This window comes from Aristolochia californica, unplaced genomic scaffold (assembly GCF_029961685.1).
Source record: "Aristolochia californica isolate CCGP_79_NKW_82.1479 unplaced genomic scaffold, dmAriCali1.0.hap1 SCAF_9, whole genome shotgun sequence".
Taxonomy (NCBI): domain Eukaryota; kingdom Viridiplantae; phylum Streptophyta; class Magnoliopsida; order Piperales; family Aristolochiaceae; genus Aristolochia; species Aristolochia californica.
This window is the reverse complement of record NW_027182290.1, coordinates 28,595,763-28,621,436: the sequence shown is the minus strand read 5'-3', so window position 1 is coordinate 28,621,436 and position 25,674 is coordinate 28,595,763. Positions and strand designations below refer to the sequence as shown.

The window sequence follows — 25,674 nt, the reverse complement described above, 5'->3', positions numbered from 1 at the left end:
CGGAAGGGACGATATGGACCTTGTTGGACTTCTCCAGAGAGAGGTTCACAATGGCTGCAACTGCATTTAACCTGAATCGTGGTGTACTTGGACACCAAAAGCGGCCGAATCGCCGCAAGAATCCTGAAGCTGCAGAGAGGGACTCGCTCGTTGGGACTGTTCCTGGTAATCGTCCTTAGGGTCACGCCTTCCTCTTGGTCGGTAATCTGGGGGCTCGGGGGCTCGTCAGCTTGATTCCAAAGTACAACAAAAAGAATATCTTAACCGTTGGATTAGTCGATACTTACAGGAATACCACTCAAGAGCACAAATGCCCTTGCATTATTTATGAGTTACGAGTTACGCGTTACGACTCGACATAGGGATTCACATATTGAGTTGAGCGATTCTATTAGGGTTAAGTGAGTTGCTAAACGGGCTTACCCATAAAGGCCTGCAAAAGCCCTAGAGCCTCTCTGCCTTATTTTCCTGCGCTGGTACAACTTACAAGTGATCCATCGCCCAAATCCTCACTATTAAACATCAATAGACCACAGACTTACCAGAATAGTTCCTCACTCCTTACTACAAGAAGCACGCCAGACGCTTCTTCTTGGGCCCACCCCTCTTTGGTTTTTTCAATTTGCGTTTCCTTTCTCTCAATCCGATTTCCTTTTTCATATTTTTAAGGTCGAGATTGAATATTTTTGTGACAGAGATTATGGGCCAGAGAAGGGCTCTCACGGGCTTCTCGTAAAAGTGGATCTCCTGTGTATAATAAAGTTGGCTCCTATCGAGCCTTATAATTTTTCGTATGTAAAAATTTCCCTTACTCGTGTTGGTTCCCTTCTCAAAATCCTCGAGAAAAAAAAAAAAACAAATTATATATATATAACATCCTTCTCGTTAGACAAACATCGTCTTCCCCCGCTCCGTCCAGGTCCTAGACGATCTTCGCCGATTTCCGTCTGGTTTGATTGTTTGATTGTGCTGCTCTCTTTAAGCTATTGTGTCTTCGCGGCTTGATGTGCTTCTGTTTCCTTGTTCGTGAAGGAAGATCGTTTGTTGGAGATCTATACGCAATTTGTTGTTTCTTGTTCCCTGCGGAGGAGATCCGGCCGCTTCAGTTTCGGCCATGATTTCAGACGGAGGAAGAATATTTTGATTCTTTTGCTTGTTGAACAGGAGATTAAGTTTTGATTTTGGGGGATATGAAGAGGTCGAGAGAAGACGGTTTCATGGGTTCGCAACTCAAGCGACCCGTAGTTTCTTCTCGCGGGGAGCCGTAAGTTTCCTCATCTCTGAATTTTGTTGAGCTTAGCTTTATGTCATGGTTCTCTTATCAGTTCTTGTATTGCTTGTTTTGCGTTGATTTTCTCGTGTTTGTCTTGGTTTGCAAGTTGTGCGATTTTTCGAGATTTACAGTGATACGTAGATCAGTTGTCCCTACGGTGTCCGTTAAATTGCTCTTGAAGTTTGTTGCTTATTTTGCTTTTTTTCTTTTTCTTTTTACAAAAGTTTTGTTCTTTAACGTGGAAAAAATTGGTTCATTTCTGTCTCCGCATGGAAGCTGATCTCTTTATATCTTTTCTTATCTACTCTTTCCCGCTGTGATAATTGGTTTAATTGCAAGGAGTGAATAACGATTGATTACTTTTTTCGTTTGAATAATTTATACGGTTTGCTGCCGCTCTGTCTTCGGAATTGCAGTTTGGGAACTGATCTATTAGGGTTTTTAAATTTCTGATTTTTCTTCTTTTTTCTTTCTAATGCCATTATGAAGGTCTGGACAGCCCCAACTCTCGGAAAGTGCGCAGAAACTTACAACAAACGATGCTCTGCAGTATCTTAAACAAGTGAAAGATATGTTTCAGGATAAGAGGGAAAAATATGACGAATTCCTTGAAGTGATGAAAGATTTCAAGGCGCAAAGGTCGTAACCCCTTTCCTTATCCCTTTAATCTATCTTGTTTTAATTTTATGTTTATTTTGATGTTCTCGAGTCTAAGGAGACCGATAAATCTACAGGATCGACACAGCTGGTGTTATATCGCGAGTAAAAGAATTATTCCAAGGTCATCGAGAGCTTATCCTGGGTTTTAATACGTTCCTTCCTAAAGGATACGCCATCACCCTTGCAGAGGATGACCCTCCGCAAAAGAAACCTGTGGAGTTTGAGGAAGCTATTAATTTTGTAAACAAAATAAAGGTATACCACCAGAGAAAAATTTCTACTTTTGGAGATTTTATTTGTGTACTTATCCTTTTTTTATGTTTGTTATTTATATCATTTTTACCCTTGCAGACTCGGTTCCAAAATGATGAGCAAGTGTACAAATCATTCTTAGATATTCTTAATATGTACCGTAAGGAACACAAATCCATAACCGAGGTCTACCAAGAGGTAAGATTCGATGTCCTTTTTGTTCAGATGGCTTTTTTCAACCTTAATAATACAGACTTCAAGAATTCAGCTAATCAGCTGTCAGTAGAGTTTGCTTCTGATCAACATTAGATAAAAGTTGGAGATTTCCAAAAAATAAAGTTTCAAAATTTTATGATGCAACACTTTGAAAAGCTTATCTTTTTGAAGCATATTCTTCCTTCTTCTGGCAAGAATTTAAGCTGTTTCACCAAATGGGTACTTTAACATATGTCACATTTCACATGGGATCTGATAAGATAGTTCATTTTCATAAGATGATGCCAACCCTCCTCCTAATCTATTCAGTTTTTACACTCCCATGCTTAAAAATTCTAAGCATGGCCTTCCTGAATGCCTGATGAGACAAGATACAATGTCAGTTCTAATATTTAGCTTTTTTTTCTCACTTAGGAACGTCAATGTTGGCTTTCTTTTACCATTTAGAGAAATGTTGGAGTTCTTTTTGGAAACCGTGTTTTTCATAAGTATTCTTACTTGGAAACTGCTTGCAGGTAGCAATGCTTTTTCAAGAGCACCATGATTTGCTTGCGGAGTTCACACATTTTCTACCAGATGCATCAGCTGCAGCTCCAATGCAGAATGCATCATCAGGAAGAAATATATCTGGAGTTATTGTTCGCCGGGATGAGAGAAGCTCTGCCATACCTTCCATGCGCCAATTACATGTAAGTAAATTAGCTTAGATTTTACAAAGAATTTCCCTTCTCTTTTGTTTGCTTTTGGTTGTTGTTCTTGATTATGTACTTCACTTTCTCAGAGGGAAAGAAATGTTTCACATCCTGATCGAGATAGTGTGGACCGTCCTGATCAGGAGCATGATAAAGCGTCAATGAGAGTTGATAAAGATCAGAGAAGAAGAGTCGAGAAGGAGAAAGAGAGGGATAGGAAAGATCGTGATAGGGATGATAAAGATATGGAACTTGATAGTCATGGGGACTTGGATCTGCATCGGGCTTCTCACAAAAGAAAGACTGGTCGGCGCGTGGATGATTCTGTTACCGACTTATCACACCATGGGGTTGATGGTGCAGAGAACTTTGTTATGCATGGAGTTTCTGCTGCTTCTTATGATGATAAAAATGCCTTGAAGAGTGAGTGTCATGTTCTATGTTTGACACATTTTGCCCATTTTACTTGTATGAAGATGCAGGCGTGGAACTTGATTATAGAATAGGAGTTATGTCATTTTAATAATATTCCTTCACAAGACTACTTTATTTTATTTTTAGAAAATCTTCACAAGACTTCTGTTATTGGCCATTCATAAAAACATTTGGAAAAAGCAATCTGAATGTCAGTTTTAGTTGTAGGTTCAGCTCGCATGACATCCTCTTAAATCAAATTATCTTAGTTTGATTTGGCCATAAGATTTATGATTTTAAGAAATATGGTAAAATTATCTATTAGGAGGCAATGGAATGTTTAAACTTGTGGCTTCTAGACAATTGACAGAGGCAGTTGTTTTAGTTGTATCCCTTCTTTCCTTTTCCTAATTATCCGGGCAGTAGTTGTTCTCTGAAGAGTTGCACTATTAATACTATTTTTTGGCAGGTGTGTATCCACAAGAGTTCCATTTTTGTGAGAAGGTTAAGGAGAAGTTACGAAATCCCGACACTTATCAAGAGTTCTTGAAGTGCCTCCATATTTACAGTACAGAAATAATATCTCGGTCAGAATTGCAGACATTGGTATGCTCTCTACCTACCTATCATTTTTTGGCTACTTTAGCTTTTCTGCTTCCATGGGAAGGGATGCCTTTTGTGTAGTTTGCTTAATTCTAAAGCAGATTTTTTTCTTTTATGTTTCCAATTTCATATGAAAATTATTCTTGTGAGCTGTTTTCTCCATAATTATGGTCGTGTTATTTTTCTTTATTTTTGGTTTTGTGAAAGGGTGGTTGTATTTCTTTCAAGCTTTCTTCAATTTCATATTTTGGCAGTATCTTGTTTTCTTTTGGGTCTTTTGGGTGTTTATGTTTCCTTCTCTCTTGAATACTGGATATGTTATTTTTTATTCTTACATATATTTCTGCAACGGTAGCATAAAGAGGCAATTTTTTTATTTTCATTATTATCTTTTTTAATGCTTACATTTCAGTCTATGCTCCTGTAGTGCTCCTCTCATCCGTTGCCTAATTTCCAACAAATTGTTTTCTTCCCCTCCCTCCCTGGAATTAGTATCTTGTTAACTGACGAGTTGTTGCAACATTTTTGGCTGTATGATGTTGCTTGCTATTGCTTTGGTACTGCTGCAAATTTTATTTCACTGATGAAAGAAACTTATTATGTGTTTACTATGTGCTACTTATTTTTATTGTCCTGAGAATCCTTCTGATGGTATTATACCTTGCCAGATTGGTGATATTCTTGGAAAGTATCCAGACCTTATGGAAGGATTCAATGAATTTTTGGCTCATTGTGAAAATATAGGTAAATGATGGAAGCCTTTCCTTTGCTTATTATTTTGTTTCTGTCATATTGAGTATATCTTCTTGGTTTGATCTTGATTTATGTTGTTATTAATTGGCAACTTTTCCTGCAGATGGATTTCTTGCTGGAGTTTTCAATAAAAGTATGTGAGCTTATCAAATGATTTTCTTGTTAGTAATAGTCCCTCATCTTAAATAATGAACATTTTTACACTGTCTATTACTAGCACAAACATATTCAAAGGCCTATTTGATTCTTGTGTGTTGGAGAGACTACTATATATCATCATTATGTTCTGGTCCTGTGGTAGATGATTTCTGCCACAGCGAGCAAAGATTTGCTATATCGATTCACCAAAAAGTTGGAAAGGGTGTTTTGTGGGGGAGGGGGGTTCAGCATTGAAGCTATATTTTTGGGGATGGGGCTTTTCTGTCTTTATGCTATCATGATTTTTCTTTCAAAGTGTCTAATTTGTTTTGCTCTTTTCAGAATCTTTGTGGAGTGATGGTCATGCGCATAGACCAGTAAAGACTGAGGATAGGGAGCGTGAAAGAGATGATAAAGATAGAGACAGGGACCGTGAAAGGGAAAGAGAAACCAGTAATAATAAAGAAAGGGATAACAGTAACAAGCTCGACAGAAATACTGCTTTTGCCATTCATAAGGGTTCGGCTTTCTCTAATTCAAGCAAAGAGAAATATATGAATAAACCTATTTCAGAGCTCGATCTCTCTGCCTGTGAGCGTTGCACACCCAGTTACCGTCGACTTCCAAAAAATGTAATACAGTTCTTGCTTTGTCATTCAGTCTGAGTTATGGTTCCATACAAATAAGTTCTAATCCTTCATTTTCTTTCTTCTGCATATTGATCTATAGTACCCAACACCCCCAGTGAGCCATCGGACAGAGCTTGGTGCTTCCGTATTGAATGATCACTGGGTGTCAGTGACATCTGGAAGTGAGGACTATTCTTTTAAGCACATGCGCAAGAATCAGTATGAAGAGAGTCTGTTTAGATGTGAAGATGATAGGTATAGTTCCGCTCAAATTCAATGCTCTTCCTTTAGAGGTAACACGCCATAATGATGTGACATATTCAAAAGGCACATAAGGCATAATGCTAAGAACAGGAGAAAACAAAAATCTGTGTGATGTGACTATCTTGGATGTTTATGCTTGAAAATTATTATAACTTTCCCTGATACGGCACAGTAACTAATTTGCAGTTCTCTTTTTTTTTTCTTCTGTTGTATACGTAACCTCCACTCCCACCCCCTTGATAAGAAAAAAAGATCCTCTGGACTTCACACTAGAAACACCCCATGTGAGCACTGAGCCCAAAGCCCAAGTCTGACTTGCAGATTATTTTATTATTTATTTTGATTTTTGGAATTAATACCTGAAACGGTAACTTTTTGGATTTTTTTGCTTCAATATTTAAAAAAAGGGGTCAATGTTTCCATGAAGTTCCACTAGTATTTTTGACCGGTTTGCTTACTAACTGGAAAAGAATCTTTATCTGATGCTACTCTTAACTGTCTTCATTCATTTATGTGTGTGTTTTTCAAAATTCCAGATTCTTATGGTGCCCTTTGCTTTTTCTTTTGGTTTATCACTCGATATTTGTGAGTTGAGAACATTTTTTGTTGTCATCTTAGGTTTGAGCTTGACATGTTACTGGAATCTGTTAATGTAACCACCAAGAGGGTAGAGGAGTTGATGGAGAAGTTGCATGATGATACAATCAAGGCAGAGAACCCCGTTCGTGTGGAGGACCACTTTACAGGTTCATAAAATAAAAAGAATTAAAAGTGTGCTAAATTTTTTGGGTAATCTGAGCTGGTATTCTTCTCTCCTAGTGCCTCAGCTCTCATTTCTTGTTTGTCTTGTGCAGCATTAAATATTAGGTGCATTGAGCGGTTATATGGTGACCATGGGTTGGATGTGATGGATGTTATCCGAAAAAATGCAAGTATTGCTCTCCCTGTTATATTGGCTCGGTTGAAGCAGAAACAAGAAGAATGGACAAGGTGTCGAACGGATTTTAATAAGGTCTGGGCAGAAATATATGCGAAGAATTATCACAAATCTCTGGACCACCGGAGCTTCTATTTCAAGCAACAGGACACAAAGAGCTTGAGCACAAAAGGTTTGGCAAACTTTCATTTAATGCTTTCTTTGGGTGTCATGGTACGAAAATCCTGTGTGGGGGCTGAGAAGGGGTTGTATTTGTTGGACACTGACTAGAATAAAGAGAACTTTCAATTGGATGAAATAGCCATTTGGAAGATTTAATCAATAAGAAAAAGAATGCAGCTGAAAATTCTCATTAATAGTGTCTGTGTAATCTTGCTCTTCTGAGCTTTTGATTTAATAAAATTCAGCATCATTTAAAAAAAAAAAAAGTGTCTGTGTTTGTACACATGTGGTCTGTTAATGTACAGGCCAGAAGGGGGACTGTTCTTTACCTTTAGATATTTGTTTGAAATTGATGTGTATCTTTATATGACCTGAAATTTCTGGGATATTTCTTATTGATTTGACTACAACCTAATGTAAGTGCTCCAGTATCATACTTATTTATTATAATCAATTAAGCTTATGGGAGTAGTTATTACTGAGATGATGTGCATTAAATAATCGCATATGGTTTTAAATGCATTGTATGGGAAGTTTTTTTGTGTTTTCTTTAGTCATTATTATCAGAAGTAATGTGTATTAAATAATCAAAGATTATCTTGTTGTTGCCTTTGGGCTTCGAATAAAATGCACATTTTTTTTAAAAAAAAAGTGGTTTTAAATCCATGGAGCTGTATTTTTATGTTTGTTTATAAAACCTAATGTAAGTGCTCCAGTAACATACTTATTTATTATAATCAATTAAGCTTATGGTAGTAGTTATTACTGAGATGATGCACATTAAATAATCACATATGGTTTTAAATGCTCTGTGTGGGAAGTTTTGTTGTGTTTGCTTTAGTCATTATTATCAGAAGTGAGGCTAAATAATCAAAGATTATCTTGTTGTTGCCTTTGGGCTTCCAATAAAATGCCCATTTTTTTATTCTTTTTAAAAGTGGTTTTAAATCCATGGAGCTGTATTATGTTTGTTTATAAAACACAAATATGAACTCATTATTTATGTAATTTACATAAATTATATCAGCTTCATCATATAGAGAACAGTCATATCATAATAGAAATAAATATAGGCTGTTATTATTTTTTTTCTGTGTTTTAATTGGTTCTAGTTATGGACCTCTGTATTTGAATGCCAATAATACCATTTGGAATTAAATAAGTACTGTCTTGGTTTGTGCTTTTGTTCTCTTTTTATTTCAGATTTTCTTCTACAAGTAAAAAAACATAGTCCCTCTGTCACTTTTAGTGAAAGTGCTGAAAATCTTGGTAATTTAATTTTCACACAAAGTATCTGTCCTTTTTGCAATTTTTGTATTCTGTATTTGAATAAAATATGTCAACATTTATAACTGGCTTGTCTTTATAAAAAAAAAAAAACATTTATAACTGGCTTGTCTCATGGAACATGTTTCCATTCAAAGTTTCAGTAATGAAATGAACAGTATCTGTAGCATTCTTCACTTCAATATTACATGAAGTTGGTCAGAAGGCTGAAAAAATGGATACAAATTAATGTATGACTTGAGAGAATGCTGTCTGTTCCAATTTTACTCCATTTTTCTTTTCTTAATATCATGACTACATGATGCTTGTTTGTAGTTCCAGTGGTTTACCTTCATCACATCTTCTTTGTCCATTATTTTTCACCATTAGATCTAGTTACATTCCTGTGATCTTCTGTGAAACTTTGGATTATTTGCAGCTTTATTGGCTGAAATTAAAGAAATCAGTGAGAAGAAGCGTAAAGAGGATGATGTTCTTCTTGCCATAGCTGCTGGGAACAGGCGACCTATCATTCCTAACCTAGAATTTCAATACAGTGACATGGACCTTCATGAAGATCTGTACCAAGTCATCAAATATTCTTGCAGTGAAGTATGCTCAACCACAGATCAGTTAGATAAAGTGATGAGGATCTGGACTACCTTTTTAGAGCCATTGTTTGGTATTCTTTCCCGCCCACATGGTGCTGAAGACACTGAAGATGCAGTAAAAGCTAAAAATCTGGTAGCAAAAAATAGTGGGGCAAGTATAGTAGAAAGTGATGGTAGCCCTACAGCTGATCCTTCCATTACTAACATTTGTAAGCAGCCTACTCCTCTTAGCAATGGGGATGAGTGCATTCAAGTGGAACCAGCTAGTTCTTGCAGAGGGTCTAGGTTGGTCAATGGGGATGCTTCAGTAAAAGAAGATGGCTACAATGAAGTTGATCGTGTCGCCAGAAGGAGTGACACTTCATCTGGTGCCACTAACCAGGGAAGAGTGCAGAGTAATGCTTCTATAGCTGATGAAGTTTCAGTAGTTAACACTCAAGCTGCATCTGATGAACGAGTAGCAGATTCTAATGCATCACTTGCAATTAGGACCGAGCAGAGTCATGGTAGAAGTAACTTAGAATTCTTGTCAGGTTAGTATACTGGTCTTTAGCAAATTTTTCATTGCTCTTTAATTGTATTTTGAGTTGATAGAGGTTGGGATATTTACTGATATTTGTCTTTTTATTAATGTTTTAGCTCATACTTAAAATGAAAATTATGAAGAGCATTGAACTAAGCATTATGGTTTTGAAATTTGTTGTAAATATATCGCTGACTTAGGATTGATGTATCCGTGCTGTTGATGAGGCACAGTACAAAACTTTCTTGGCTGCCTCAGCTGTTTCAATGAGGATTTTGTTTATTACTTCTTAGTTTTCAGCTATTTTATTATTTTAATAAATTGAAAGCATTTTGATGGCTGTGTAATACTTTTCTATCAGTATACTAGGGATTTGCAGTTTGCTAGCCAAGTTTCTCTGCATATCTGCTACTTTCCTTAATTCACTTTTGTGTAGGAAGTCTTGACTGTGTATTCTCTGTCCTAAAGTGTTTATTTCCTTTTCTTTCCAAGGTGTTGGTTGTGCATCTAGAGGTGGTCAGAATCCCACACAGACAGGGTCAGAGCATAGAGTTAAAAATGAAGCTGTCCCTGTGTCGGAGGTAAGTGAATGAGTGACTGTTTTCAAGCATCAGTTTCATGTTAACATAGCTTCTTAAAGTACTCGCTGATCTTTTTGGTTTTTAATTGTCGTACTTTTTGAATTCTAACTTCTTCTTGGTTTTGTTGTTGTGTTAATATAGCTTCTTAAAGTATTTGCTGATCTTTTTAATATCTAACTTCTTTGGTTTTGCTGTTGTGTTTGTATGTGGTGTTGATGTTTTAAACTTTTCTCAATCCTAGGGAGGTGATGATAATATGCGACCAGTTGTCTCTTCAAATGGTGTCTGTGGCCTGGAAAGTTCCAAAGCTCATAGATATCATGAAGATAATGCTGCAGCCACTAATAGCTGCAGAGTTGAAAGAGAAGAGGGTGAATTATCACCAAATGGGGATTTTGAAGAAGACAACTTCGCAGGTTATGGAGACTCTGCCCCAAACAATGCTTCTTCACCACCTAAACAAAAGGAGCAGCAATTTCAAGTTCGACCTGCAGAAGAAGCTTGTGGTCAAGAAGTGGGAGGAGAGAATGATGCTGATGCGGATGATGAGGGTGAGGAGAGTGCCCAAAGGTCAACAGAGGACAGTGAGAATGCATCAGAAGCTGGTGAAGATGTTTCGGGGAGTGAATCAGCTGATGGTGAGGATTGTTCTAGAGAGGAAGAGGAGGAAGATGGAGACCATGATGAAAATGATGCTAAAGCAGAGAGTGAGGGAGAGGCTGAAGGAATAGCTGATGCCCATGATGTGGAAGGAGATGCAGTATCTTCTGAGCGGTTCCTACACACAGTGAAGCCTCTTTCAAAGCATGTGTCTTCTGGGATACATAGCAGGGAGAGAAAGGAATCTCAAATTTTTTATGGGAATGACTCGTTTTATGTGCTTCTTAGGCTTCATCAGGTAAGAAGCTGTACTCATTTGTGATGGCACATGTTATCTAGCCTGTATTTTCATGGGATAAATACCCTAACCATGTCTTATGAGTAGCCACATCAATCGTATATCTTACCTTGTTTCTTTGGGATATGGGCTCCACTTCATTTGTTAATGGCCATGGTGTGGCTCAATAAATGTTGAATTTGAGTGTGAAGGGCTTGGTGTTCTACATGACTCAAATATGTTTTTTCGTTCTATTTTCTGGAATCTGGAATATGTAGATAATTTTTGTTTCCTTCCAGGTGTTATATGAGAGGATACTCTCAGCCAAACACAATTCATCATCCACTGAGAGAAAGTGGAGAACTGTGAAAGACACAAGCAACCCTTATGCTAGGTAGGTTATTGGCACTATGTTCATCTCCTTTCCTCTCTGTTTTTCATTTCCCTGTACTTCTGAGTAGCAAAGCTTTCTGTGGTTGTACATCTAGATAACGTGGAAACATCTTGATAATATAGAAACTGAACGAAAGTTGATAAGGTTTTTGACCATGCTTTTGTGATTGACTTTGCACCAATGTACTTCCTATGTATTGTGATATTGCTTTATGAGATGCTAATTTGGTGTTCTTTCTCTCCTACTTGCAGGTTCATAGGTGCTCTTTATAGTCTGCTTGATGGATCTGCTGATAATACGAAGTTTGAAGATGACTGCCGAGCTATTATTGGAACTCAGTCCTATGTGCTTTTCACATTAGACAAGCTGATTTACAAACTTGTAAAACAGGTATGCACTCAATGATTTATTCTTGTCTTTTCCTTTATATTTTTCCTCTCTCTCTCTCTCTCTCCCCCCAGCCTTTAATTGAGTACATGCATGTTTATTCATTTCAGCTTCAAGCAATTGTATCAGATGAAATGGACAATAAGCTCCTTCAGTTATACTCATATGAGAAATTAAGGCGTCCTGGAAGATTTGTTGATGTAGTTTATCATGAGAATGCCCGAGTTCTTCTGCATGAAGATAATCTGTACAGATTTGAATGTGTAAGTCCTTGATCATGTATCTTGTTTAAATAAATTTGCTGCAACCTTTCTGAAGTTGATTTGTCTTATTTGATTGCAAGTTGTTTTTCATTTTTGCTTGCATAAATCAAGACAATCAAGCAGTAGAAGTTTGACGCAGCTTTTAAAAATTGAATTTGAATTTTTGCAAATGAAAACAACATTGTGTCCTTTTGTTTTATTCTTTAAAATATTTTTATTCTTTTGTTTCTATGAATGAACATATTTCTGGAGATGCTTGCTAGTTTTTACTTCAGAATTTAAATTAAATTTTATTTCATGTTAACGTCCTTTTTGTATTTTTGGTGCAGACATCCAATCCAACACGCTTGTGTATTCAGTTAATGGAATATGGTTATGAAAAGCCTGAAGTTACTGCTGTTTCTCTGGACCCTAATTTTTCTGCTTATCTACATAATGAGTTTTTGTCAGTAGTTCCTGACAGGAAGGAGGCACCCTGTGTTTACCTCAAACGGTAGGCATATTTTGGTTTAGTTATTTCATCACTTGGTAGACTTTCTGAACAAGGAAATTAAATATTACTAGCTGTTTGATTTAGATGTTTTCACAAGTGTATATGAGGCAATTACTAAACTCAAGGAGAGTTCTCAGATACTCTAAAATAGTTTTCTTAAATTTATAGTAATTTGGTATCTGTATGATTTTGTGTATGACTATGCTGTATGTGCATCTGATCGCAGTGTTAAAATGTCTTCTAGTATTTTAATTTTTATAAAGTCTCCATAAAACAACTTCTGTAGATGTTCTTCTTGTTAAATGTCTCACATGGAATAGCTTACTTCCATACCCGAGGTCTTTCAGTATGCATTATTGATTGTTGTGTTTGATTTTTGTGTCCTTATGGCTGCATATTTATTCTCTCTCTCTCCCTCCCTCTCGCTCTCTCTTTGTGAGTGTTTCCTTCTCCCAACTCCCTGTGCTCTTCTCTGTAAATTTGAAAGGAAGTGAAAAAAAAAAATGGGGTAGTGAAAAGAGGGGATGACAATGTCCATAAAAAATAAAAACCAAGGAGAAGATTAAAAAATGCAAGCTTACTCAAGAGTAGAAAGGGGTAGTTGCTGCTGCATTTTACAGAGAAAAGGCTCTTGATAGCGTTTCATTTTCTACGGGATTTTGCAGGAACAAACGCAAATTTGGTAGTGACGATGAATACACTGTAATTTGCAAAGTCATGGAGGGAATACAGATCGCAAATGGGTTGGAATGCAAGATATCATGTAATTCCTCCAAGGTGAGTTGTTGGTTGAAATTCTTGTGGAATGTCTGTGGATGGAGGAAAAATAGATTTGTATTGTTTTAAATTCATCATGGGAGTTGTGCAGTCATTGTACTATTTTTAATTTGTACTCGTAAGCTATTTAATTTTGTGCTTAATGTCTGCTCATATCTGTGAATCCAGGTTTCCTATGTGTTGGACACGGAGGATTTTTTATGTCGGAGAGGAACGAAAAGAAGGAGATTTGCTCGTGGGGATAACTTGTGCCATGACCAGTGTAATTCTTTAAGTGCAAGAGTACAGCGATTCCATAGATGGCTATCGTCTGGCTCATGATGTCACATTCATGCTACGGTGGAACAGCAAGGTAAGTCGTGTTCTCCTTCTTCTTTGCTGCACTGTATAATGTTTTGATGTTCTCAGTTGCGATTGTTAGTATGTGCACCTTTATGCTGTATATCTTTTGCTTATCTGTGCATCTTGGACTTCTCTCACACAGAAATCTGAGAGTTGGTTTGATTTTGTTGATATAAATCATTCAGTTCAGGTGGTTAATTTTGAAACTTTGATCAATCAATGAAAAGCATAAAAACTTTTAGCTGGATTGAGTACAATTTGTAGGAGAATGGAGTTGGGTGGGTTAATGTGGTGTATAAGATTCTTTTTTGTCTTTTTTTTTTTATTTTTTTATTTTTTTATAGGAAGGAAAAATGAGCAAAACAAAAGAGTAAGGGGCAATGCTGTGTGGGTATCAACACTTTTTTTTGTCTGAGGACCAGCGGAAAGATGTAGACCACTGTATTGTCTGATTGTTACTCATTAGGCCTTTCTATCATGCTGGTGGCGGTGCGAGGCTGCTTGGGGGTTGGAGACGGATAATCTTCGGCGGGGCAAAGCCTTTGTGAGGGAAATTTTAATTGTTTTTTGGGGGGAGATGTTTCTTCTCTCTCGCTCATAACATTACATAATATCTCTAGGACCTGGCTAGGCCTCTTTTAAGTAAATATCTCTGTGGCATTTCAAGCCTCTGTGTATATAGAGTTTTTCCTTTTGATGTAACAAGTGTAAGCCAGATATATAAGCCAATTTGATTCGTTCATCTTCTTGCCGTCTGTTTGTCGTCTTCTTCCCACTCGGGTCCCGTCCCGTGGCAGCCGCATTGAAATTTTTTTTCCAAGCATGGTCCAAAAGGCCTGAAACCATGTTTGACGTCGAGAAACAGTTCCATTAATATGGATTCAGCCCCCAAGTTGATGGATCGTGTTTTAAAATGGGAGCCAGGACGCTCTCCATGATTCCTTTGTTTGGTCCGGCCTTATATCCAATTTCCACCGCATTATCTTTCTTTTCTGATGATGTACGCTACAAACGAAGGACAATTTTAGTATTTTGAAATCTGAGATGGAGCTTATCTGATTATTCATTATTGCATTAAAATAAGTCGGTCAAGAGTTTTAAGAAAGGAATAGTGCTGAGATGATGATAGCCAATTTTCCGGCGCCGGAAAATCATTATAAATCATATATGGGGGGGTCGGCGCTTTGAAGTAAGAGTAAATCATAAGTCATGCGACCTCATCTCCAAAGCGTGTTCAGCTTCTACTCGACGGTGTCAACTGAATCCCTCCCTCTCAATATAAAAAAAGAAAAGAAAACGAATAGCGTTGACGTAGACGGTGAAGAGGGACGAGAATAAATACAAATAATAATTTGATTTATAAAAATTCAAATATGAAATGGTTCTACTCTGGTTTAATCTTCCTGATTTGATTTTACGAACTTGGTTAAGAGTCTTAGAGGATCGAATAGAGAAGTAGTGGGAAGGACGGTGGATTTGGGTTTTAATGGATTCTAACGAGCTTTTTCTTCTTTCACGTAACAACCGATTATTTTTACCCAAAAAACGCTTACGTCGACGTCTGGTAACCTACCGCGGTGTCGTCTTCCCAGATGAGTGTTTTGTCTTAGAAGTCTTTCAGAAAATCAGAACCGGCCTGGAATAAAGATGGAGTCACTCTTTTAGTTTTTTCTCTTAAATTTGAGCTGCTGCTACTTGAGTTTCAAAAATATTTTCTTCGATCAACATCCACAAAAAAAAAGTTGTTATAAAAATGAAGATTCGATGATTCGTATCCCTTTCAATTGCTCCTCATTTTTGTAGCAGACGCAAAGATGAGAAGAGCAGTGACTTCAGCGGCTGGGGAGGAAGAAAGAGAAATGACATTTTTCAGGATAAAAGAAAAAGAAAGAGAAAAAGTCCAGATCCTCAAGGAGGTGAGAATCTGTTTTTCCTGATGCGTTTCTCACTCAAGACGGACAATCTTTCTTAATTTATCAAAGAAAAAAAAAAGTCGCACTGGACGCTCATTTTTCTACCTACCAGTTGATACAGAAAGAGAGAGTGGAAGAAAATAATTTTGCTCGTGAATCCTTACTGCTTCACGGAAGATGAAGTCATGAATGTAGCTTCTTTTCTTCTATCTTAATCTTAGTTTCTTCTGAAAGCTCCATTTTTTTTCTTGATAATATCTAATTACCGGCCTTTTCCATGTGCCAACAATCTGTAGAGCTTTTACTGTTAAACAATGGAACGAACCATCCTCAAACAGAACCGAGGGTTGACTCTGGACTCATGGATGGCTAGAAACTTAGAAATAATTGCCTCTGCCATATGTATAATAATTTTTGTTCGTTTCTGTTCCTGTATGGGAGGTATAAACTCGGTATAAACTCTGCAAGTACCCAGATCGAGAAAAATTGCAGAGAATGCTCTAAATGCCCTGACCATGATTCATTCCCCAAGCATTGAAAAATTCCAAATCCAGAGCTATGACGGTCAAGTTTACGAAAGTTCAGAGATGATGATGCGGTGGAATTGGATTCTGAGACTAGTTTAACCACAAAATGTGGTTGCTTCGCCTGCTGGAGTCTATATCCCTATTCCCTACCATCTGGTCCACCCTCTAAAGTTATAAAGCTGGTCCTTCGTCTATATCAAACTTATCTCATCTCATATATAAATGTCAGAATTGGCAATAATAAATGCATTAGGAGGTGGGAAGCATCTTAGTTGTGAGGTGTTGCAGTTTTGCGTTTAATTTTGAGCTCTGCTTCTTTCTTCTTCTTGGTGGGTTCTGATGGACCATAATTTCTGAGCCTGTTTTTAGCTTCTCTTCATGGGGCCTCCACGACTTAGTTTTTGCGAATTCTTGGTGGAATCTCTGTTAAATTTTTGCTGCCAGAGTATGGCCCAAACGGTGAATAAATTCGATAAGAATCTATTCTGTTTCGTTACAAGAAGATGGAAAAGCTATTTCCTACCATTTGTGATGCCTGCTTCATACAAATTTTTAGAGAAATGCTGGTCAGTTGAGGGAAATTAGAATATTTTTGTTTGAGGGTCGAGGGTTTAAGGTTTAGGGCAGTTCCCTAGTGCAGAGGAAACCCAGTAGCTTCCCTTGGGAAGAAGGAGAAAGTTTGGACGCCTATTAAATGAGAAATTGGAGGCTAAGTTAGAAACAAGATTCGCCTGGACCGCACTAGTTAATGAAGTCTGCGACGACTCTTTACGTTCTTCAAGGAAGGATACGCATAGCCTCCCCCTCCTCCAAAACCCTCCGGGTTCTACTATTCTTCAGCCTCCGTCTCACTTTTTTTTCAAACTTTTTTTTTTTTTTGCTTCCGTGGGTCCTCCAGTTACTACTGTGGCGTCATTAGTGACGATTTTAGAACAAGTTAGCGTCAATCGCTGAGGCTATTCCTGCTCGATACACACACGCATGTTCATTGAATTGTAACTGCTGTATCGCTTTTTATGTTCAATGAAAATTGACATTTCCCCTTCCCCCCCACTCTGTAATTTTTTTTTTAAAGTATTAGTTTGTTTGAGCATGAACCTGCGTTCATCTAGCTATATAATCTGTGTGCAGGCCGGCCTCTTCTGTGGTTGGATTTGGGGAGAACAGAGAGAAAGAGAGAGTGAGACGCTGGTAAGTTGGATAAGAGGTTTCCGGTGGGGGTGAACTTCTTTTTCAGAAGGGGTATGGGCGATAAAGAAGGGACTGCCAGTGGGTCCATTAACGAGAAGAAGAATGGCAGCTCTAAGAAACCGAAGAGCAGTTCAATTAGGATTATCTTCAGGCACGCCGATGGTATCGACCGCTTATTGATGCTGTTTGGTGTTTTGGGTTCCATGGGTGATGGCCTCACCACTCCCATCATGCTCTTTGTTACCAGTAAGATTATGAACAATTTGGGTGCCGGACCCTCTGATGATCCCTCTTCGTTCCGCCATCTCATTGACAAGGTAAGAACCCTTTCGTTGTTCTTTATCCTTTTGATCGGCTGTTCGGTGTTTCTATATTTTTTAATCGTGATACGATTCTGCTCCTGTGCAGAATTCTGTTAACCTTCTTTTCCTCGCATGCGGGACATGGTTCGCTTCCTTCTTGGGTATGTATTACATCTTTGAAATTCACTAGTAGTTTCCGAGTTCCTTGTTTGTTCATGCAATTCTGGACTGACGCTGGAGAAAAACGTATCGATCGATCCTGCAGAAGGGTTCTGTTGGACTAGAACGGGAGAGCGGCAAGCGGCGAGAACGAGAGCGAGGTATTTGAAAGCAGTTCTGAGACAAGATGTCGGCTACTTTGATCTTCAAGAGGCGAATACATCGGAGGTTGTGACCAGCGTTTCTAATGATACTTTGGTCATCCAGGATACACTCGGCGAGAAGGTCTTTGACCGATATTTCTTAACTAGCTCCATTCATTTCAGAATTAATTGAGCTTGTCTTCTATATTTCCAAGAAATTCCAACCCTTTCGATCTCTCTCTCTTGAGACCAGGTACCCAACTTGATCATGAACATTTCCACTTTTGTGGGGAGTTATGTTGTCTCATTCGTCTTACTGCGGAGGCTGGCATTAGTGGCATTCCCGTTCGTTATCCTTCTCATGATTCCTGGATTGATGTATGGTCGGATTTTGATGGGATTGGCGAGGAAGCTCCGCGCAGAGTACAATAGGGCAGAGATCATTGCGGAGCAGGCTATCTCCTCCGTCAGAACGGTCTACTCCTTCGTGGGGGAGGCAAAGGTCATGTCGGAGTTCTCGGCGGCGTTGCAGGGTTCGGTGAAGCTCGGCCTCGAACAAGGCCTCGCTAAGGGCATTGCTATTGGAAGTAATGGAATCACCTTTGCTATATGGGCGTTCATGGCATGGTACGGGAGTAAGCTAGTTATGTATCACGGCCAGGAGGGTGGCACTGTCTTCGCCGTCGGAGCTTCTATTGCCGTTGGTGGACTGTAATTAGCTTCAACCTTACCATCTATAATTTTCTCTCCTTTACCAATTATGCTTTTTTCCCCTCGCTTGCTTGCTTACTGACGTGAATTTGGTAATAATGGTGTACCAGGGCTTTGGGTTCGGGATTATCCAACGTTAAGTACCTGTCGGAAGCTTGTTCAGCTGGAGAACGGATCATGGAAGTGATCAAACGGGTACCCAAGATCGATTCCGATAACATGGAAGGTAAAGTCTTGGAAAGTGTATCTGGGGAGGTGGAATTCAAGAATGTGGAGTTCTCCTACCCGTCGAGGCCGGACAATTTGATCTTCCGTGACTTTAGCCTGTCAGTTCCGGCGGGAAAGAGAGTGGCTCTTGTTGGGGGAAGCGGGTCCGGGAAGTCGACGGCCATTTCGCTATTACAGAGGTTCTACGACCCTTCCGGGGGAGAGATTTTGCTGGACGGGGTCAACATTCAGACCCTGCAACTCAAATGGTTGCGTTCTCAGATGGGTCTGGTGAGCCAGGAACCGGCCTTGTTCGCCACCTGCATCAAAGAAAACATCCTCTTCGGGAAGGAAGACGCCAACATGGAAGCAGTAGTAGCGGCTGCCAAAGCTTCCAATGCGCATAATTTCATCTCCCAGTTGCCGCAAGGATATGATACCCAGGTTCGTCTCTTTATGACCTTCATTAAACTAGATGAGATTTGAGTTAAGTAATCGATCCCAGCTGCGGAAAATCTGACCGGCAAACAACCATGACGAAGAGTCGTGCCATGCACAGTGGCAGGCATGATTGTTGAAAATCTGAAATAGAAATATCCGATCACTTGTGCTTTCGTCACTGACTGAAAATTATGTGCATGAACAGGTGGGAGAAAGGGGAGTCCAAATGTCGGGGGGACAAAAACAAAGAATTGCAATAGCTCGAGCGATATTGAAAGCCCCAAGAATCCTTCTCCTGGATGAAGCAACCAGCGCACTAGACTCGGAATCAGAGCGGATCGTTCAGGAAGCCCTGGACATGGCTTCCATGGGCCGCACTACCATGGTCATCGCCCATCGCCTCTCCACCATCCGAAACGCCGACATGATTGCCGTCGTCCAACAGGGAAAGGTCATGGAGACGGGGTCGCACGAAGACCTGATTGGCGACGAAGATGGTCTATATTCCTCCCTAGTAAGACTGCAACAGATGGAGAAAACCACTCAAGATGACACTTCATCGTCTTCCTCCGTCCCAACCGCTACCCAGAATAGTCGTAGCGTAAGCAGTAGGTACTCGGGCGGGGCCAGCCGGTCAAGCTCTGCCAACTCCTTCTCCGCCGCGGCGCACCGAGCGACTAGTAACAACGACGACCGATTCGAAGAAAACAAGCAGGAAGAAGCATTACCGGTACCTTCGTTTAGGAGATTACTGCAACTCAACTTGCCAGAATGGAAGCACGCAACTCTAGGATGTCTGAGTGCGATGGCATTCGGAACAGTGCAACCCTTGTTTGCGTACGCAATGGGGAGCATGATCTCCGTTTATTTTCTGGCAGACAAGGGCGAAATCAAGACAAAAACTAGGAATTACAGTCTCTTTTTTCTGTCTCTTGCCGTATTCTCCTTCATCGTCAACATCATCCAACATTACAATTTCGCAGCAATGGGGGAATATTTAACAAAGAGGGTCCGAGAGAGAATGCTGTCGAAAATTCTAACCTTCGAAGTGGGCTGGTTCGATCAGGAAGAGAATTCAACGGGAGCCATTTGCTCCAGGCTAGCCAAGGATGCCAACGTGGTAAGTTCAGCATTTTATTTGTCTCATATAAAAGTTAGTGAAAGAAGACGCCGTCAAAAAGAAGGAAACGGTGGGGAACTCGGAAGATTTAATCGTTTTCAAGTTCCTATGTTCCAAATTCCAATACCCTCTGCTGGTATCAACCAATTTAAAACGTCCTTGTTTTGTGTCCAACCTTTTATAGAAGGTGGAGCTTCAAATTAGACGATTTGGGCCCTCTGATAATTATGCAATAACTGCTCTTTCCCTCGGAATTGGGAGTCGCCGACTCTCGATGATTTTGTAAGCTTCTGTTGTTTTTTTGTCCGCCGACTCTCGTGTATTGATGTTGCAGGTGAGATCGTTAGTGGGTGATCGAACGGCACTGCTGGTTCAGACGTGCTCGGCGGTGATAATCGCATGCACCATGGGTCTGGTAATTGGTTGGAGATTAGCCGTCGTCATGGTCGCCGTTCAACCCCTCATCATCATATGCTTCTACGCAAGAAAGGTTCTCCTCCAGAAAATGTCCCGCCAGGCCCTCAAAGGCCAAGACGAGAGCAGTAAGCTCGCCGCCGAGGCCGTTTCGAATCTCCGAACGATAACCGCCTTCTCGTCGCAGTCCAGGATCCTCAAAATGTTCCACCAGGCCCAGCAGGGTCCTCGCCGGGAGAGCATCCGTCAGTCGTGGTTCGCCGGCGTAGGTCTCGGCACCTCCCAGGGCCTCATGATCTGCACCTGGGCTCTCGATTTCTGGTACGGAGGCAAGCTCGTCTTTGAAGGATACATCACGGCCAAGGCCCTCTTCCAGACATTCATGATCTTGGTCAGCACCGGCCGTGTCATAGCCGACGCCGGCAGTATGACTACCGATCTCGCCAAGGGAGCCGATGCGGTCCGAACAGTCTTTGCCGTCCTGGACCGCTATACCCGTATCGAGCCGGAAGACCCAGACGGGTTCAAACCCGATAAATTGACCGGGAGCGTGGAGCTGAAAGACGTAGACTTCGCATACCCAGCCCGGCCTGACGTCATGATCTTCAAGGGATTCTCACTCAGCATCAAAGCCGGGCGGTCGACAGCCCTTGTGGGTCCAAGCGGGTCCGGGAAGTCGACCATTATCGGATTAATCGAACGGTTCTACGACCCTCTACAAGGAACCGTGAAGATCGACGGCCTTGATATAAAACTCTACCACCTGAGATCACTTCGCAAACACATCGCATTGGTGGGCCAGGAGCCGACCCTCTTCGCAGGAACCATCCGGGAGAATATATCCTACGGCTCAGAGAAGGTTAGCGAAGCCGAGATAACGGACGCCGCACACGCGGCAAACGCCCACGAGTTCGTGAGCTGTCTAAAGGAAGGTTACGACACGTGGTGCGGGGAACGCGGGGTCCAGCTATCGGGCGGTCAGAAACAACGGATTGCGATCGCCCGAGCGATACTGAAGAACCCGGCGATTCTTCTGCTAGACGAGGCGACAAGCGCGCTGGACAGCCAGTCGGAAAAGCTTGTGCAAGAGGCGCTGGAGCGTGTGATGGTGGGCCGGACGAGCATAGTGGTGGCCCATAGATTAAGTACCATACAGAACTGTGACCTTATCGCAGTTCTGCAAAGCGGGGCCGTGGTGGAGAAAGGGACCCACACATCGCTGATGGCAAAAGGGCCCACAGGATCGTACTTTTCATTAGTTACACTACAACGCCCTGATGGTACCCAAAAAGCCCATTAAGGGTTTGGGTGAGGAAGAGGCCCACCTTGACCTCTTCCTAATCCCGATTTTCTTCTGTTGTTTTGCCCTTTCCGGGGTTATGTATATTCCATTTATGCGCTAAAATCGTACATCTTCCACTAAGAATGCTCTCTTCTTCTCTCCACTTTGCTTATTGGGTTTTGCCCTACGTGAGATGACAGGACTTGTCTGCGACGACACTGCAGATCCAGACACATTCTATCATTGTTTTCTGGTTAGTTTATGCCCCTAATTTGATCCGTTTTTCAGTTTTTTATCATACGTTCATGTCAATTTTGTCATCTCTCCTTTACTTCTCTTTTGAAGATGCTTCTTGCTCACCAGCTAAGTGGGTATATCACAAGCTCCATATCTGCTATGGATCCCATCATTCCCTCCGGTGAATTGCTCGATATATCACAAGCTCCATATCTGCTGTGGATCCCATCATTCCCTCTGGTGAATTGCTCGACAAGATTGAGTGATTAGTTGTTGCACTTTGATAAAAAAAAAAAAGCTGTACTTGATCATATGAAAAGGATATAAAGTCCTCCACGACGATCATCTTGTTCAAGAAGATTTTTGAGTACGGATCCAAGTGGGGGACAACCACGGCAAAGTTGACGGTGAGAGCCATCCATTGGAGATAAGTAGACTACAGTAGTGACCGAACCTCGAACCTCTGAAATGGACCTGACATGGCCACTCCATTTTTATCTTCTGTCGCTCTAGTGCTAATGCATTGTCACCTCGACTCGTCACCTGTGAACAACAAATTATTTCTGCAACACTTCTCTCCTAATCGGAATATCATTAACCGTGGTGTGTTATCTATGTTAGGACCCTGAAAGTGAGGCAACGCTTTAGGAAGTGGAAATGGTTTAAAGTGTTAAGAGGAGCAGATAGGGGGAGGATGATGTTCATCTGGGTTCTTCACAGTTTTCCGTTTACTCGAGAAATCTCAGTGCAGATTTACTTTTTTTTTTATCATCAACTGTACAAGAATAGCTTTATGGAGCATGGGTCCTGTTCAGGTTATATAGATTCGACTGGCTTCACCACCATCCACTCCGGATTTCCAGCGGAAGCTTTTGCTTGGAAAAGTGGTTTCGACGACACGCTAAGAGCACTCTCGACAGTAGTTCTGTGGAGGTAATTGTGCTGCAATTCGAGCCACTACGAGTAAACAAACTAGAACATATTCTCTTTAATGTAAAACGGAGGAAATCCTGAAAATGAGTAGTGGACAGGGGAAGGAAACAGATTTGCTGCAGCTAAACTAAGAGCTCAGAACTTCGTCACAGCCATGATTAAAGCGCTTTTATCCTGAAACTGATTGCACATAAAAACTATCATCTGTTGAGGATTCGTTGTCATGATCTTAGGCCTTCCTTACAGGCACTGTTGACCCTCCATTAATTGAGAGGGTCAACAGTGCCTGTAAGGAAGGCCTAAGATCATGGCAACGAATCCTCAACATCATCCAAAGGCTGCAGCAATTAGATGGTGCCACAACTCAAACGCTACGACAGCATTATCGCGGTAATGTCCTCAGAAAGCTCCCTAGTCTGTGGGGCAGTTGAACCCATATTGGGTGGTGCTCTCGGGGTGAGGATGGAGACAGGAGAGTGGTTTTTTCACTGTAGAATCTGATCACACAGAGACGACTGGTTGAGTCTGACGTCTTGACAAACAGATTGTACTAGATCGTTTAAGTTTTCAAATCTTTAAAGGTTTCTGCTAGATTATTGGTAACTGAAACATGTTAGTTAGGACAATCCGTAGAAGAATATATATTATGTGGATAGAACGACAGTATCCATGATCCAAACACGCTGCAACGATATATATGACGGAATAAAATCTGTCAAAGATCGAAGTGACGACGTGACAACCCAATAAGAGACCATCTTTTTGCTTGAACGCCTGGACGATAGAGACTTGTCTAAACAATGGAAGATCTGGAGTGATCTCTTTGGCAGTAAGTTCTTTTTCATTCAAAGATACCATAAAATAAAACAAGCTTTATTCATCTCGTATGTACTACAGATGATTCTTATGCAATCAAGCCTGAGTAAGCCCTCATTCCATCTCATATTGAATCACAGCTCTTTTTGGCAGTAAGTTCTATATAAAAAACCTAGAGTAGGTATGCTTTTTTATTCAATTGAGGAAGCAAAAACATTTTAATAAGATTATGTTAGGGATTGGAGGATTTAGTGTATGTAAAGCTCCATGAATTATCATCAAAATATCAAAGATATGAATGCTAGAATGTTTTATATGTTCAAAAGAAGGATATGCAAGGAGAAAATATATTTTTGATCAAACCCTCAAGATGAAGGCAAGAGGAACCATAAGAGATGGGTCTGGGGGATTAATTATGGGTGTGGGGCATTAATTAGGTTCACTAAAGATTTTGTATGAGAAGTGGGAAGTGGTGAAATTTGTGGAGGACCACAATCATGCTCTATTGACTCCTCGTAAAAAGACAATTTTTGCCCTAAATTTCATTTGCCCTTAAAACTCATTTCATACATTCAAGAATGCTAATATCTCTGCATCAATTTTTTCTTTGAGATATTGTTTGGAGTATATGACAATGTTGGATATATTGAAAGAGATGATAGAAATTAAAACAAGATTTAAAAGACTATGATGCTCAAATGTTGTTGGATCATTTTAAAGATATGGGTAGAAGTAAATCTTTAATTTTTTTCTATTTGTATGATAACACCATAAGAATTGTAATTGCCTCACATGTGTTTTTTACAATCATTGTAAATTTTCCTACATATTAAAATCTATGAAACTCCATCACTCTAAGTTATTTACATGATAATATTTGAGTAACCTAATTCAGTCCTAACTCTTGGTAGGTATTGTTGATTTTTTAGGAATCCAGTCTTAAGATCTTTGGTAATGAAGGAGAGAAGGAAGATGAAGAAGGAAGAAGAGGGAAGAGAGAAAGAGAACAAGAGAGAGAGAGAGAGAGAGAGAACATGTTGGGAGAAAATAGTTGGAAGAATAGGGTTATGAACTTGTGTCCTAATCCTCCCCCTTAAACTTTATTTATAGAGGCTAAAAATACAAATATTATAAGTATACCCTTCACCCTAGAAGGAGTCAATAAGATACAAAAATCATAAGATAATTACATCAATTACACCAAAGCTTGTATATATCTTCTAACTCTCCCCCTCAAACTGGTGGTGAGAAGATATCATATATCCCTAGCTTGGTGCATGCAGTGGAGAGAACCTTTGAGTTAACTGATTTCTTGAATATATCAACAAGTTGTATGTAAAACGGGATATGTTTAAGACATATAATACTTGTTTGCAGTTTTTCTCGCATGAAGTGATAGTCTACTTCAATATGCTTAGCTCTCTCATGAAATACTGGGTTGGAGGCAATGTGGATTGCGAGTTGATTGCCACAGTAGAGTTCCATCGGTCATCTTTTTATTGAATCTCAATTCAACTAGGAGATATTTAATCCATATGAGCTCGCTTAATGCACGTGTCATGGCTCTATATTATGCTTCTGCATTGGATGTGGCAACTACATTCTTTTTTTTACTCTTCCAAGTAATAAGATTGCCACCAACTAGGGTACAATATCTTGAAGTGGATTTTCTATCATCTGGAGATCTAACCCAATCTGCATTAGAAAAGCTTTCTAGGTGCCTTTTTCAAGTACCTGAGAATTATCTACATTGTCTGCCAGTGAGAAATCT

At 40.0% G+C, this 25,674-nt stretch overlaps 2 protein-coding genes across 4 annotated transcripts; both read left to right on the top strand.

Moving 5' to 3' along the window:
* Positions 1 to 877: 877 nt before the first annotated feature.
* Positions 878 to 14,262, top strand: LOC137940963 (paired amphipathic helix protein Sin3-like 4). 3 transcript variants are annotated; one of them, XM_068786101.1, is made up of 23 exons: positions 878 to 1,264; positions 1,763 to 1,912; positions 2,008 to 2,188; positions 2,285 to 2,383; positions 2,917 to 3,090; positions 3,237 to 3,516; positions 3,977 to 4,113; positions 4,779 to 4,854; positions 4,967 to 4,996; positions 5,344 to 5,633; positions 5,731 to 5,885; positions 6,513 to 6,640; positions 6,749 to 7,003; positions 8,699 to 9,403; positions 9,886 to 9,974; positions 10,216 to 10,872; positions 11,151 to 11,245; positions 11,497 to 11,635; positions 11,743 to 11,895; positions 12,225 to 12,388; positions 13,054 to 13,165; positions 13,334 to 13,517; positions 13,852 to 14,262. In XM_068786101.1, the coding sequence occupies exons 1-22, from the start codon at positions 1,191 to 1,193 to the stop codon at positions 13,484 to 13,486; spliced, it is 4,296 nt and encodes a 1,431-aa protein (XP_068642202.1). In that variant the 5' UTR covers positions 878 to 1,190; the 3' UTR covers positions 13,487 to 13,517; positions 13,852 to 14,262. The 3 variants fall into 3 exon arrangements, with proteins under 3 accessions (XP_068642202.1, XP_068642201.1, XP_068642200.1); XM_068786100.1 differs by having other exon boundaries at positions 3,183 to 3,516; positions 13,974 to 14,262; XM_068786099.1 differs by having other exon boundaries at positions 3,183 to 3,516.
* A 2,413-nt stretch (positions 14,263 to 16,675) lies between these two features.
* On the top strand, positions 16,676 to 22,061 carry LOC137940965 (putative multidrug resistance protein). The gene is made up of 7 exons (XM_068786102.1): positions 16,676 to 17,455; positions 17,547 to 17,601; positions 17,706 to 17,884; positions 17,996 to 18,453; positions 18,564 to 19,104; positions 19,307 to 20,221; positions 20,556 to 22,061. Exons 1-7 carry the CDS (start codon positions 17,192 to 17,194, stop codon positions 21,933 to 21,935), a joined length of 3,792 nt encoding a protein of 1,263 aa, XP_068642203.1. The 5' UTR covers positions 16,676 to 17,191; the 3' UTR covers positions 21,936 to 22,061.
* The last annotated feature ends 3,613 nt before the right edge of the window (positions 22,062 to 25,674 follow it).

Excerpts from the sequence above, each read along its gene's own strand:
- LOC137940965 (XM_068786102.1), top strand. The coding sequence starts at position 17,192 with ATGGGCGATAAAGAAGGGACTGCCAGTGGGTCCATTAACGAGAAGAAG. Across the intron at positions 18,454-18,563 it reads TCTATTGCCGTTGGTGGACT|GGCTTTGGGTTCGGGATTAT; the intron begins GTAATTAGCTTC and ends ATGGTGTACCAG. Across the intron at positions 20,222-20,555 it reads TAGCCAAGGATGCCAACGTG|GTGAGATCGTTAGTGGGTGA; the intron begins GTAAGTTCAGCA and ends TTGATGTTGCAG.
- LOC137940963 (XM_068786100.1), top strand. The coding sequence starts at position 1,191 with ATGAAGAGGTCGAGAGAAGACGGTTTCATGGGTTCGCAACTCAAGCGA. Across the intron at positions 5,634-5,730 it reads ACCGTCGACTTCCAAAAAAT|TACCCAACACCCCCAGTGAG; the intron begins GTAATACAGTTC and ends ATTGATCTATAG. Across the intron at positions 9,404-9,885 it reads TAACTTAGAATTCTTGTCAG|GTGTTGGTTGTGCATCTAGA; the intron begins GTTAGTATACTG and ends TTTCTTTCCAAG.